Source organism: Phyllostomus discolor, chromosome 5 (assembly GCF_004126475.2).
Source record: "Phyllostomus discolor isolate MPI-MPIP mPhyDis1 chromosome 5, mPhyDis1.pri.v3, whole genome shotgun sequence".
Classification (NCBI taxonomy): domain Eukaryota; kingdom Metazoa; phylum Chordata; class Mammalia; order Chiroptera; family Phyllostomidae; genus Phyllostomus; species Phyllostomus discolor.
Genome location: NC_040907.2, coordinates 108,230,659 through 108,246,591, shown reverse-complemented (window position 1 = coordinate 108,246,591; position 15,933 = coordinate 108,230,659). Strand labels below are relative to the sequence as shown.

The 15,933-nt window shown below is 40.6% G+C and overlaps 1 protein-coding gene across 1 annotated transcript in view; it reads left to right on the top strand.

Annotated features, from left to right (window-relative positions):
* Window positions 1-15,933, top strand: part of WDFY4 (WDFY family member 4) — a 324,491-nt gene that overhangs the window by 150,216 nt on the left and 158,342 nt on the right. Inside the window, 3 exon segments of the mRNA XM_028512450.2 lie at window positions 1,502-1,623; window positions 3,049-3,234; window positions 5,880-6,016. Of these exon segments, the coding sequence (XP_028368251.1) occupies window positions 1,502-1,623; window positions 3,049-3,234; window positions 5,880-6,016 (445 nt within the window).

The following is a 15,933-nucleotide window of genomic DNA, read 5'->3' as shown; positions in this document are numbered from 1 at the left end:
GCACATTGATTTTATGATGTAGGCAGACTTCAAAAATATTAACCTTTGGTAAATACAACCATAGAATGGAAAAACATAAAATAAATTATATTATGTAAGTGAGGAATAATTTTGCTTACATAAATAATATATAGACAATTTGTGATATAAAATAATACCCATAAGTACACTTGTGTATAGAAATATAACAAAAAATTAACCCACTTTAAATCATTTTCTTAAAGTTAGAAATTTGAAAATATTATATTTCTGTGTGTGTGTATGCATGTGTACTTTCCCTGCCTGTGTATGGCAATGTGTATACATCATGTGCCACCAGGGCCTAGGTGTCATACAGCCTGTGAATATTATCTCATTAATAGAGAGCCATGCTGAGTGGAGAGGAAGAGAGGACTATTGGATGATTTTATTTATCCCAGTACAAATTATGTTTCATTCCTGGAAAAAAAATCCAGTTGAGTTGACTATTAAGCATTACAGACACTAGAGTAACTCTCTGGGAAGCACCAGAAAAATACTCCTAGCCCCCTAGCCCAGAGGACACACTTGCTTTTTACTTGTTTGAAATAAAAGAACTTATTTTCAGTGTGTAGATTAAATTGTATTTTCTGTATTTCAAGAATTAGGTCTTATCCATACTGAAAGTAAAGGTAAACAGAACAGGATGCAGATTGGTTTGTGTGCTTAAAGTTCCACTCTCATCACACTCCTCCATTTAGTAAAATGGACTTCAAAATCCTAAGGCACTCAATGCTAGAAATTTCAAGAATGGATGTACTCATATGCTGCTATATTTTTTCATTTTTTTGTTTGTCATTTTTTGTTCAATCACAAACATGTACTGAGTGAATATTATGCTTGGTTGGCTGAGGGGTCCCAGAGAAGGGGCACATATATATTCACATGACTAGGAGCTCTGGAGCACACAGTTAATGGGGAACCTAATATGTTAGAACCAACCACTTAACTTAGAACTAACTATGGGATGTACAGATCTTGGAAAAGTACAAATGAGGGTTTCTTGTTCAAAAATTACTATGAATTTCAAGATGACAACAGAAGACACCAAGCATGGTGCCTTTCTAAATATGGACTCAGTAATATTGCACAGGTCAGAGGCCCATGGAGCTGGCCCTAGCCCCATTCCAGGAAGAGTGAGATTCATGCCAAACAAAGGCAGAGTTCAGTGCTTTGGAAGTCTGCAAAAAGAAATGACCAATTATAATAGTGGAGAAACCAGGAGAGGGTTCAGATGGTCTGCTAGGAGCATGGATTGGATTTAATAAGATTGGAACAAAAAAAGGGCATTTTTTCTATTTTCCAGGATGCTATTATATAATACCTGTCATAGAAGTTGTCATAAGCTGTTTGCTTGCACTTGATTAGACAGTTTTTCCATATTGATGTCTATTGAGTTTGTAAAATAATCATTTGTAATAAAGAATGATGACATACTCACAAAGAAATTAGACTTTATAATGAAAAATCTCTTGTCTATAAGTTATCCAGAAGGATTTGGATTGGAACCCAAGCCTAGAATGACTCCTTATCATCAAGTGTTTCTTTCTCCAAATGAAGAAGTGAGAGAAAAAAGAATGGATGACTTCCCAAGTTTGAGTGATGGTACATTTTATCCATTGTTATTTTGGGGGAGTAAATGGATAGTGAAGTGATAACTGCTAGGGTTGCATTCTTTAGTTCATCTTTCTCAAGATAAGGAAACAAATACTACTAAGGAGATATTCAAAGGGCAGAAGAAGCCCTAGAAAATCCCATAATGATATAGCAGTACAGCAAGGTAACTTAAATGAGAATAAAATTGGAGTGATCTTTGCATATTAAACATGGAATGGGATGATGGATGGATGGGTGGAAGAAGAGAGAGCTCTGTGGAACTTGGTTTGACTAAGAACTTGGTGTTCTTACCAAAATTTCAGAGGACCTCACTGTAAGTTGATTTTACTTCTCAATTAGTCTCTTGAATTTTCCTTTGGACCACTAGATACCATCTCAGTTGAAACCATTATATAGCTGTCCCTTTAGCTTTCTTCCATAGAAAACAGGAGTTAATAAACTAATTTCTTTTTATAAAATATTTAGTTTAATAGAGTTTATTAGCTAATATCAAGTTAAGTTAAAGGGATTGGTAATTTGTAAAAACAAAAAAGAATTTGGATCCATGTGTCTTGGGGATTGCCCTCTTTGGTCCAGAAGGCTTCAGCAGACTGCTTCAGTTTGCTGCCAGTTACCTTGTGAGAGTTTGTGATACTAGATGGTGGGTGTGAGAGCCTGCTTTTTTGTCAGATAGTACTCAAGACAGTACTCAAAAATCTTGTGAATTTAAATTGTACTCTGACAATACTGATTACAACATGAACTTTAGCATTTGGGGACTTGGTAGTCATGTGGACTGAGCAATGCCCATCCTCCTAGGGTGATAAAACAGACTATAGAGGCTGGTATCAAAGGGGGACCTAGTGGTCTAAGATTAGAAAGAATTTAGGCACTTGTCATGGGGTTATAGTTGTGGGGAACAGCACGCAGAATGACTTGGTAGATTTGTCCATATCTGGGCAAATGAAGAGCACTGAGCTGGGTGGCTGGTGGGAAGCTTGATCCAATGCCAGGAAAGAGTTCTGGCTTTGGTCCTGGTTTCATGGGCACAGTCTTAGTTTTGTTTCATTCTTCTGAAGTACTAATATAAAAGACAACTTGGAAGGAGCTTTTAGGGGGAAGATATTTGGTTACCTAGAGCCCTCACAAGCATCTCCCAGTGTAGCATCTAACATAATTGGGAGGTGAGAGAAAGAAGTTCCCTAACCCTGTCAATCATGATTTCCAGCTCTGGACATGTGATGCAGGCAGGATTTGGTGGTGGGAAGTTATAAGCAGGATAAAAGCCAGCTCACATTGATGTTGGTAGTATTGCAAATCTAGGAACATGTTCAAAATGGGTGTCAATGAAAGCAGCCACAACGTGCTATCTCTTTGTCTCTCTGGGAGGAGCATGGAGGCCCTCCTAATCATGTGATGTGCTCTTCCTCTCAGTCCAACACAGCATCCAGAAGATGGTGCAGATGCTCTGGCAGCAGCTCATGGCACAGAGGCGGCAAGAGCTGGAGGACACCTTCAAGACTGATCTCTCTGTAAAACCTGGGGAAAGAGAAGTGAAGATTGAAGAGGTCACCCCGCTCTGGGAGGAGATGATGCTCAAGGCCTGGCAGCATTACCTAGGTCTCTGTCCACTTGGCTCCAGAGAACAGAACTTCTGGGTCTCATAGGGACAGACTTTCCTGGGGTTCCACAGAAGGTCCAGAGCCCTTTCCACCCAGAGCTTCTCTCTCATTCCTTGGGGGTGGTATTTATATTACTGAAACCTCATAAATATTTTCTCACAAAGAATAAATGCTTGTTGGGAACTGCCCTGCCTGGTTTCAGAAGCTGTACCCCTCCCCCCCATTGGCTAAGGCTGAGCGAGTGACCTTCAGACCATAAGCCACTAAGGAGACAAAGCTTATCTCCCTGGCAGGAGCACTGCTTCTGCTCCTTTTACTGCACCCTGACTGGCCCCCAATGCTTGATCGGTTAGCCAATGATAGGTAAGATTCCTCAAGGGAGGAACAACCTAAGACAGGCCCGATCACAGGGAGGCCCCAGGGAAGGACTTGTGGGCTATAGCAAAACGGGGTGATGGATCCTCACCCCTCAGCTTTGACACAGCCTGAGTCCTCATTCTTCCTGCAAGAAGTCTCCTAATCTCTTTGCTGCATTACTTCCACTGCCTGACTTAAGCCTGAAACAATGACAGAGGGAGGTGCAGCCCTGTGCTGGAAAGGGCAGGTTTCCCAGGTGATTGGGCCTAAGAAAGAATATGTAAAATCCTGTGAAAACTGCTTTGTTTAGAAAGCTCTCAATTAAATGATAAGGGTCCAAGCAAGAAGTGAGTTTGTTCCGCAAAGTTTTATAACTCTCTAGCTATCTGACCCTGACTCAAAATAGCCCTCAGAGTTTTGTTATCTATTGTTTGATCCTTACTGCCTGACAATGATTAATGAGCTTTACCTGCATCCCTGTGCAAACTGAAAGTCAATAAAAACCTGTCAAGGCAGGGGTCAGGATGCTTTCCTCTTGAGAGAGTGGCTAGGCTGCTCCAAGGTGCTCTCCCCTTGAGAGAGTAGCTATGCTATCCCTTTTCCTCCACAGGACTCAGTATCCATGTGGATGTCTCATCTCATCCATAACATGCACATTGAGGGCCGGTGTCCAAGTCAAAAGCTGCTTTGCATCTTAGGTGAAAGAAAGGCCAGACATGTCAACCAAGCAAGCAGATTTTAGAAACTTCTTAGATCAAAGGGCCACCATGTCAGAACTCCATCCTGGGCTCTGGAGCTTGAGATTCTATGTCCTGCCCTGATATTCACCTACCAGCCTTGAATCCTTGCACCAAGTTATGTAGTGACCCAGAGCCTCAGTTTCTTCATGTTCCAAGAAGAAGTCTTCATGCCAAAAATATTAATGTCTCTTGTAGTCTGTCAATGACTCAACATTTTTACCTGCATATTAGCCTCTGCAGTTGTGAGAATGATGCATTAATTTTATTTCTAAAGAGGTCATTGCTCTAAAATTCTGGCTCAAATACTTTTAAGTCTCAGCATCACAAAATTCACAGTTATTTGAGAGTCAGTTATTTCCATCTATGTTGTCTCAGACTACTTAGTGATATAGCATCTTTTATTTTCTTGGTTTCCCAAATTAGCCCTCACAAATATGTATCTACATGCATGAACAATTTGAACTCAAGATGTCATATTCCATTTCAGGGAAAAGTTCAATAAAATAGGACATATATACCCTTATGCAATGGGGGATTCCCCAAAACCCAGAATTTATTTATAAAAAGTTGTATATTTATTCTTATATGTTTAAACTTTAGTCACCTTCAAAGTACTCTCCATTTGATGCAATACACCTATCAACAGGTTTTTTCCACTACTCAAAACAGTTTTTGGATTCATCAGTTTTGATGTCTTTTAGCACTTCTGCCATTTTTTGTTTCACCTCATCTGCATTGGCAACATATTTCCCTTTGAGGAATTTTTTCATCTGGGAAAACAAAAAAAAGTTGCTTGGGGCAAGACCAGGTGAATAGAGAGTGTGGGGCATGGGGCTCATGGCATTTTTAGCCCAAAACTGTTAAACACTCAGCACTGTGTGGGCAGGTGCCCTTGTAAATCACCCATCATGAAATGGGCAAACGTGTTGATAGTCTTCAAAAAAATTCACTGAAGTCAAACGCAGCCTCTCACAACAATGCAGCTGATATGGATGGTACACTGATACAAATGGGTTTCTAGAATACTTATCTAGCAGGGGAAGTGTATGCTACAAGGGGCCCACCCTCTAGAAGATAATTTCTTTTTTGGGGCATCCCCCCTCATTTACACACACACACACACACACACACACACACACATATAGTGAAATAAAGTGGTGAGATGGACTTTAAGATTACAAATGGCTCTTTTTTTGGCAGGGGCAACAACCATACTTTGCAAACTTATATTTCATGGCCAGTCTTTTAAACACATAATCTTATTCACTCTCCATGATACCACAGTGAGGTTAGATACTGTTATTCCCATTTTACTGGATGAAAACACTGAGGTTTAGGAACTATAGGTAACTTGTCCAACAGTCAGTGAGCTGTGGAGCTAGGAATCTAAGCCAGCAGCTGGTAGCCTGGGCTGTTTCCCCTATTGGAAGCAGGCACACTGGGCTGAAGCCTCTGGATAGCCATTTGAAAGCCACGCCAGCTATAGAAATAGTGCATGTTTTCCTCTCAATTTCTCCTTTGACAGTTTTTGCTTTTCTGTCCCCAGCATCTGAGAAGAAATCTCTGGCCAGTCGCTTGAGTGTTGGACACCATAGCAAAGTCACTTCATGGAGTGGAAGTTTGTCCTCAGCCATGAGGCTGATTCCTGGGCGGCCCATCAAGGACCCTGAGTGTAAGACAGAGGTGAGCCCAGGACACTTCTCCATCAGGCATTTTCTTCAAACCCCATGAGTCATATCTTCTCTTTCTGTTGTACTAGACAAATCCAATTCCATGTTATTCTGAACTTTTAAGGGTATGCATGTGGCTTCCCAGTTGAGGCTACATCTAGAGGAGCCGGGTCTTAGGCTAGTTTTAAATTAAAGTGGCTATGGGCTCCCCTTGAGTGCCAAGAGCAGGTGCTCATTATAGCATTAAAATCCAAGAATGGGATTCTTGACCCATTCTCCTTTTGAGTCAGATGTACTCAGTGAGCACTAGCTCATACCTCAGTAGGAGCTGGGTGTGTGGGCTCAGCAAAGGGGGAAGAAATGTTGGTACTATTACTGGGAGATATAGTGTTAGATCCTCTTGACTAGGTGGGGCTTTGATGTTGGGATTTTCTAATTTGTTTCTCTAAAGCTGCATAACACATGATTCTAAAACTCAGTGGCACCAACAATAATTTTTTGTGATCATAGATACTGTGGTAAGGAATTTGGAGCATAGCAGGTTTGGGGGTGTGTTTCTACTCCAAGATGTCTGGGCCTTTTCTAGAATCAGTGGAAGTCTCTTCTACTCACACATCTAGTGGTTGCTGCTGACTTTAATCTGAGACCTTCCTGAGACATTGGCTGGAACACCTATACAGAGCTTCTCCATGTGTGCTGGGCTTCCTTACAACCTGGTGACAGGGCTTCAAGGACCAGTTTCCCTAGGGAGGAGAAAGATGAGAGGGGGGGCATGGAGAGAGAGGAAGAGAGAGAGGGAAAGAGAGAGAGAGAGAGAGAGAGAGAGAGAGAGAAACAATTCAGTCAGAAGCCACATCCCCTTGCCTTCCATAACCTTGCTTTGGAAGCTATGCAGCATCACCTCTGCTGTGTTCTTTGGATTGAGATAGGCACAAAGTTCTGCCCAGGTTCGAGGGCAGGGAAATATACTTTACTTTTTGGGAAGGAAGTGTCAAGGTTCTGCAAGAACATGTAGGCTCTTTTTGGAAAAGGCAATCTGTCATATGTTTTAATGTTGGAGCCACTGATTTATCTGCAGAGGCAGACTATGATCATTGAATGGATATAGCTTTAGGGTGAGGAGGCCTTGGAAAGTTTATTTACCTTCCCTGAGTTTTTATCTTCTTACCTCTACACTGGGAAAAATAACTGTGAGAGACTGTGAGAAAGGGCTCCCCAAGGTTGATAGACACGCCATACAATTTGAGCTCTCTGCCCGTTTAACTTTGGAAACTGAGCTTGACTTCAAATTACACCTGCTCAGAATCTGGGCTTGCTGTCTCCATGTGTCCACTGTGGTTAGTAACTAATGCACTGTCATCACATACTGGAGAGAAGAGAGGAATGAAGGCTTCCTGTAACCACCCAGGCTGCCAAGGTTAGGAGAGTTTCTTTGTTCTAAGCAAGCAAAACAAGAGGCCTCAGGATATATGGAGAAAGCCTAATCATAGAAGGAAAGACAGGAAGTGAGCTTGCCTGGACTGGCTGGCCTCCTAGTTTAGAACCAGGATAGCCTGTGTCCTGAGCACTTGGGGTTGTGGAAGACACTGCTTGGTAAGTGTGTGGACAGACTTACTGGCCCAGTGGGTGAGTGAATAACTTAGATTTTATATCTGTTGCATTACACAGCAATTATAAGCTCCATTTTACAGATATGGAAACTGAATCTAAAAAAATGACAAGGGCTTTGCAGCCAGGAGGTAGCAGAGTGAAGGTATCATTTCCTACCTCTGCACTGCCATGCATGACCTTGCCCTTTCATAACCTCTCAGACTTTTGATTCCCAAACACACAACTGAGAATGTGCTCTGTTTACACTAGAATGTAGGGAAACACGTGGAAACTGCAAGTGCTTTAGAAATAGAAGACAGTTTACAAAATTCCATCTTACTGTATAGCTTTTTAAAAATTATTTTTATTTTTTTGTTATTTATTACAGTCATCCCATTTTTCCCCCTTTGCCCTTCTCCAACCACCCCAACCCCCACATCCACAGTTCATTCCTTCACTGTGTCCATGTCCATGAGTCATTCATACTTGTTCTTTGTCAGGTCCTCTCCCTTCCCCTGCTTTCTAGCATTATCTGCCTCCCGCCTCTGCTTCAATCACTTTCAGTTGGTTCCATATTTCCATGGCTGTGGTTCTATTTTATTTATTAGTTTATTTTGTTCTTTAGAGTCATTTTGCACATGAGATCATATGGTATTTGTCTTTCATTAGCTGGCTTATTTCACTCAGCATGATATTCTTCACTTCCATCCATACTATCACAAAAGGTAGGAGTTCCTTCTTTCTTTCTGCTGCATAGTATTCCATTGTGTAAATGTACTACAGGTTTTTGATCCGCTCATTTACTGATGAGCACTTAGATTATTTCTAGCACTTGATATTGTAAATAGTGCTGCTATGAGCATTGGGGTGCATAAGTTCATTTAAATTGGTGATTTGGGATTCTTAAGGTACATTCCCAGCAGAAGAATTGCTGGGTCAAAAGGCAGTTCCATTTTTAGGTTTTTAAGGAAGTTCTATACAGTTTTCCAAAGTGGCTGCACCAGTCTGCATTCCCACCAAGAGTACACTAGGGTTCCCTTTTCCCCACATCCTCACCAGCGCTTTTTTGTTGATTTATTAATGATGGCCATTCTTCCAGGCGTGAGGTAATACCTCATTATGGTTTTTATTTGTATCTCCTTGATGGCTAGTGATGTTGAGCATCTTTTCATATGTCTATGGGCCATCTGTAAGTCCTCCTCGGAGCAGTGTCTGTTCAGATCCTTTGCCCATTTTTTCATTGGATTGTTTGTCTTCCTGGTGTGGAGTCATGTGAGTTTTTTATATATTTTGGAGATCAAACCCTTGTCCAATGTATCATTGGCAAATACGTCCACCCATACAGTCTGTTCCTTTTTCACTTTCATGATGGTTTATTTAGCCAAGTAGATTTTTAGTTTGATGTAGTCCTATTTGTTTATTTTTCCCTTTATTTCCCTTGACCTAGGGAGATGTATTGGCAAAAATATTGCTATGTGGGATATTTGAAATTTTATTGCCTATGTTTTCTTCTAGGACTTTTATGTGTCATGACTTATATTTAAGTCTTTTATCAATTTTGAGTTTATTCTGGTGTATATTGTAAGTTGGTGCTCTAGTTTCATTTTTTTGCATGTACCAGTCCATTTCTTCGAACACCATTTATTGAAGAGGCTATCTTTGCTCCATGGTATGCTCATGGCTCCTTTGTCAAATATCAATTGACCACAGAGACATGGATTTATTTCTGAGCTCTCTAATCTGTTCCACTGATCTATGTGTCTGTTCTTATGCCAGTATTAGACTGTTTTGATTATCGTGGCCTTGTAATATAGTTTGATGTCAGGTACTGTGATCCTTCCTACTTTGTTCTTCTTACTCAATATTGCTGTGGCTATTCAGGGTGTTTTCGATTCCTTATAAATTTCTGAAATGTTTGTTCTATATCTGTGGAATACATCATTGGTATTCTAATAGGGATTGTGTTGAATATAAATTGCTTTGGATAGTATGGACATTTTGATGATGTTAATTCCTCTAGTCCATGAATATGGTATATGCTTCCATTTATTTTGTCTTCCTTAATTTCTTTCTTCAGTGTTGTCTAGTTTTATGAGTACAGGTCTTTTACCTTCTTGGTTAGGTTTATTCACAGGTACTTTATTTTTCTTGTTGGTATTTCAAATGGGATTTTTTCCCCTGATTTCTGTTTCTGATATTTCATTGTTTGTATACAAAAATGCCTTTGATTTCTGGATATTGACTTTGTATCCCTCTGTTTTCCCAAATTCACTTATTAGGTCAAGTAGTTTTTTTAGTGGAGCCTATAGGATTTTCTGTACACTATCATGTCATCTGCAAACCATGACAGTTTTGCCTTCTCCTTTCCAATTTGGATGCCCTTATTTCTTTTTCTTGTCTAATCACTGTACCCAGGCCTTCCAATACTATGTTGAATAGAATATCCTTGTCTTACTCCTGATTCTTGTGGGAAAGCTTTTAGTTTTTGCCCATTGAGTATGATGTTGGCTGTAGGTTTCTGATAGATGGCCTTCATTTTGTTGAGGAATGTTCCCTCTACTCCCACCTTGCTGAGTATTTTTTATCATAAATGGGTGCTGTACCTTATCTAATGCTTTTTCTATAGCTATTGATATGATCATGTGATTTTTGTCTTTCCTCTTGTTTATGTGATATATTATGTTGATTGATTTGGGAATATTGTACTATGCTTGCATCCCTGGGATGAATTCCACTTGATTATGGTGTATGATCTTTTTAATGTATTGCTGGGTGTGATTTGCCAATATTTTGTTGAGGATTTTAGCATCTATGTTCATCAGCGATATTTGCCTATAGTTTTCTTTCTTTGTTGTGTCTTTATCTGGTTTTGGGAGTAGGATGATGATGGCTTCTTAAAAAGAGTTTGGGAGTTTTCCATCTTTTTGGAATTTTTGGAATTTGAAAAGGATGGGGGTTAATTCTTCCCTAAATGTTTTGTAAAATTCTCCTGTGAAACCATCTGGTCCAGGGATTTTGTGTGCTAGGAGTTTTTTTATTACTGCTTCAATTTCATCAGCTGTTATCATTCTATTTATACTATCTGCTTTTTCTTCATTGAGTTTTGGAATATTATATTTTTCTAGAGATTTTCCCACTTCATCCAGGTTTTTAAATATCATGACATACTGTTGTTCATAGTAATTTCTTACAGACATTTGTATTTCTGTGGTATAAGTTGTAATTTATTCTCTCATTTCTCATTTTATTTATTTGACTCCTCTCTCTCTTTTTTTTTTTCTTGATGAATCTGCTTAAAGGCTTGTCAATTTTGTTTATGTTTTTAAAGAACCAGCTCCTGGATTTATTGATCATTTGAATTGTTCTTTTAGTCTCTATGTCATTTAATTCTGTTCTAATCTTGGTTATTTCCTTCCTTCTGGTCAGTCTGGGCTTTGTTTGTTGTTGTTGTTGTTCTTCCAGTTCTTGAAGGTACAGCTTTAGGTTGTTTATTTGAAATGTTTCTATCTATTTTAGGTATACCTGAATTGCTATGAACTTCCCTCTCAAGACTTCCTTTGCTGTATCCCTTGTATTTTGGACTATTATGTGTTCATTTTCCTTTGTTTACAGAAACTTGTTGATTTCTTCCTTGATATCATTCTTGACCCATTCATTGTTTAATAGCATGCTATTCAATCACCATGAGTTTAAGTGTTTTTGAGCCATTTCATTGAGGTTGGTTTTCAGTTCCACTCCCTTGTGGTCAGAGAAAATGCTGATATGATTTCAATTTTCTTGAATTTGTTGAGGCTTGTTCTGAGTCCTATCATGTGATCTATCTTTAAAATGTTCCATGTGCATTTGAAAAGAATATATATTTTGCTTCTCTGGGATGAAAGGTTCTATATGTATCAGTTAAGTCCATTTGATCTAGGGCATTGTTCAATACCACACTATTCTTGTTGATATTTTGTTTGTAAGATCTACACATTTTTGACAGTGAGGTGTTAAAATCCCCTACTATAAGTGTGTGGTTGTCTATATCTTTCTTCAAGTCTTTCAAGATTTTCATTATATATTTGGGTGCTCCTATATTGGATGCACATATGTTTATAATATTTATGTCTTCTTGATGAATTCTTCCCTTGAGAACTATGAAGTGTTCTTCTTTGTCTCTTTTTATGGCCTTTTTTTAAAATTCTATTTTGCCTGGTATAAATATTACTACCCCAGCTTTTCTTTTCTCATCCATTTTCTTCTAATATTTCTAATATTTTTTTCTAATTTGTCACTTTCAGTCTGTGTAGATCTTTTGTTCTGAAGTGGGCCACTTGTAGGCAGCATATGTGCGCATCATGTTTTCTTATCCAGTCTGCTACCCTATGTTTTTTATTGAAGCATTTAATCCATTTACATTTAAGGTTATTATTGATAGGTACGTACTCATTGCCATTTTCCCCTTCATGCCTGTGTCCTCCCCCAACTCACTCTTTTTCTTCCTCTTCTTAAACAAGTTCTTTTAGCATGTCTTGCAGTGCTAGTTTGGTGGAGGTATGTCCTTTTACCCATGTTTTGTCTGGGAAACTCTTTATTTCACCTTCCATTTTAATGGAAAGCCTTGCTGGTTACAGTAGAGTTGTTTGCAGGCCTTTTCTTTTCATTACTTTGAATACTTCTTCCCATTCCCTTTTGGCTTGTGATGTTTTACTTGAGAAATGAGCTGATATCTGTATCAGAGCTCCCTTGCATGTTACTAGCTGTTTCTCCATTTCTGCCTTTAAGATTCTCTCTTTGTCTTGGAATTTTGCCATTTTAATTATGATATGTCTTGGAGTAGGCCTCTTTGGGTTCATCTTGATTGGAACCCTCTGTGCTTCCTGGACTTGTGTGACTTTTCCCTCATCAAGTTAAGGTAGTTTTCTGTTAGTACTTTTTCAAACAGGTTTTCTATCCTTTGCTCCTCTTCTTCTCTTTTTGATATCCTTATGATATGAATATTATTACATTTCATCTTGTACTACACCTCCCTTAAATCCTCTTCATTCTTTTTGAGTCTTTTTTCATTTTGTTTCTCTCTCTGGGAGTTCTTTCTACCTTGTCCTCAAGCTCACTGATTTGATCCTCTGCTTCATCTAGCCTGCTTTCAATTCCTTCCCCTGTGGAAATGGGCCCAGCACAGGACTCCTGAACCAGGCCTAACTGATCTGCAGAGCCTGTAATACAACGGATTGGGGTTGGGCTCACCTGTCTATGCGGGGACCTGCCTGGCTGCAGCAAATCTCAGTTGTTCAGGCTCTGGCTGGCCAGCCTCTAGCCTGCTGCTCTCTTGTTGGAGGCTCAAGCCCAAACTCTCTACTCTGTTTAGTCCCCTGCTTGACAGCCATGTTGGGTTGGGTCCCACAGTCCCTTCAGTGTGACTGTATCTCTCTGAGTTCTTTGTTAGCAGAACTGCTACACATGCATGCTCATGCACATAAGCACTGGGTCCCTGCTGAGGCTTGTGTCTTGCCTCAGCTCCCCTTTTAAGAATTTTTGTGTGTCCCCCATGCTGCAGCACCAAGCCATGGTGGGGGGGGGGGCCTGTTCTCCATGTGCTCCCTTTCCCCATAAATCACAGAGTGTCTCTCTATCAGGACTGGGTACCACTTGCCAAAGTCTTTGACAGTTTTAGATGAAGTTTGTCTCTGTATCTCCCCTAAATGGCTCTGGGGAGTTCTGCAGTGATATGGTAGTGTATCCCCACTCCCTCCAGAGGTTCTCAGTCTTGGCTGGGCCTACCCCCTGCTGTGTTGTTTCTGCAGCCAGCACCTCCCCATCCATCTCTCTCTGCCCCCAGAGCTTGTGGTTCCTGAGCCATTCTGTAGCCTCCCCCAGTCTGTGCAGCCAGAAGTCCCAGTTGGGGTAGCAGTTACTCCACTAGGAAAGCCCAGTCTGCCTGCTCCTGAATGCCCTGCAGGAAGGCAGGCTCTCTCCAACACATGCACATGCTCCATACTGTTGTCTGTATATGTATCACTTACACATGCTGTTACTCACTCTCTACTGGATTTTAGAATGGATTGCTCTGTGGTTTAGCTGTGAGAGCAATCCAGGTCTGGGAGCAATAGGACAGAGCTTCCAGATACTCTCCATCCATCTTGGATCTCTTTTACTGTATAGCTTTCTTTACCAAGGGAATGACCATTCCACACAAGATGTTGCTGCACTATGCCCTGGGAGCTGGAGCATCCCTACTTGCCTATGCACTTGCCCTTGACAAATGACATTTGTGGCAGGAGGGATCCTGCCCTCTTCCCCTGAGTTTACCCTGTAGCTTCTACTCATTGACCAAATCAGTACTGTCCATGGGAAGTCAGGTATGTCTGTCTTGGAGATAGGAAAGGGATGGCTGCTGGGATGTTGGATATGGACATGCAGGCTATTGGTGCTACCTCTCGCCAGTGCCACACCCCCTTCCAGGTCATTGCCATTGTCTCAGATCAGCTGTTTTTGAGTCCTAGAGAGATGGGTTGAGAAACCAGCTCATCTGGATGAAGCTTGAAGAGACTGCAATGTTTGGGTCATGTAGGTTCACAAATAGCTTGTCATTGTTCACTCTTGACTCATTGAGAAATCTGGAAATAAGAATATTTGAAATTGGCTCTGTTGTTTTGTGAAGGCAGGCTGTTGAAGATGTTATGACATCAACTCAGGTGTCATTCATTCATTCATTTACTCAACAAATGTTCACTAAGTGCTGACTCTACCTCCTGCTTTAAGCACTGAGGTTACAGAAGAGAGAAAAACTAATCTATTCTCTGCTTTAATGGAGGCTGCTTTCCAGGGGCTGAAGATTGACAATAAATGTAGGGACTGCCGATTGCAATGAGGAAAAATAGAGCAGGGTGGCTGAAGAAGATGATGAGAGAGGTGCCAGACTATTTAGGTGGAGGTGGTCAGATGCCCTCTCCGGCAGGAGGCATTAGAGTAGAGAAATAAGGAAGGACACATGCCTTATTACTCTCCAGAAGAGAGTGGTCAGGCATAGAGGACTGCCAGGCCGAGGCACTGAGGCAGGCAGTGGGGGTGTCCTAGGGCAGGAACAGCCAGTGTGTCTGGACCAAAGTGGAGAGAGGACAGCCACCAGGGACTGTACCCTCACTGTTACTCCCTAGAAATCTGTGCTTTCCTACAGTAACTTCTGACCAAAGGACTCTGTCACTGTTGTTTTCCTCTTTGATATGGGCACTTAGGAGCTTATAGAGATAAGCATGTCTTGATTCTTATAACTGCACATACCTAGTGGGCTAAACTTCTATAAAACATGTACACACACACATTTATGTGCACATACCTCTGCCCCTGGCTTCTTCCTTCCTATTTGAGCCTTACTTGTTTATTCTTAAATGTTATTTGTTTATCCTTTCTACAACTTAAGAGCCTGTGGATTTTTTAAAGCCAAATTATTTTTGAAACAAAGTGGATTATGTTTTAACTTTGAAAATTAACTGTGTCTTTGCTTAGAAGCATCCTATTCCAGTACCTCAGTCTGGGCTGGGCACAGTGCCTGTTACATAGAAGTTTCTTAAAGAACGTGTAGGGAACTGCATGGAGCTCCCTGTCCTTTGCCTGGGGTGGAACTCACTAGCCTCAGACCCTGCTCTCATCACATATCCTCATGGATGCCTTTGTTGCTAACAGAAGGCACAACTTCTTAGGTACATATGTACACTGTGATGTCATAGGATAAGAGTATCAACTATTTGCCCTGGGGTCTGTTTAATTATTTTTTAAAATTAATTTTGATTATTACAGCTGATTACACCTCAGTGAGCAATGTAATTGATATTTTCTAATGTATCCCAAGGAACATTTTGTACAACACACTTTTTGTTGTTGAAGGTTAAAGACTCTGTTATTGGTTTTCCCCTAAATATGCCCACATCATTAGTCTCTCCAGTGAGAAGGTCGCCATCTGGAAAGAGCAGCATGGAGACATTATTCAGGCACAAGTGCATGAAATTGGTGTTTCTGCATCTTCTGTCTCTCTTCTGGAAAGGAGAGGCTTATAATTAAAGAAGTTGGTTTTGGAGGAAACATTATTCATTTGGTGTTATTCCTTATCATGTCAGCCTCTGACAGCTCTGCAGCTCTGATAAATTGTTCCTTGGAGCCAAACACACAATGTACAAGTCCTAATTCCTTTTACCTACCTTCATCTTTAGCAGAAAATGTTTTCTTCTTGGCAGGTGAGCCTTTGAGGCAAGACTGATATGATAGATGCTATTTCCTCTTTTCTTCCTCTGACACCCTTAGAGTCCCTTCTGGGATCTAGCTGTAAAGTAATGGTCTCTACCAGAGCGAAGGCCTGTGGTGTCA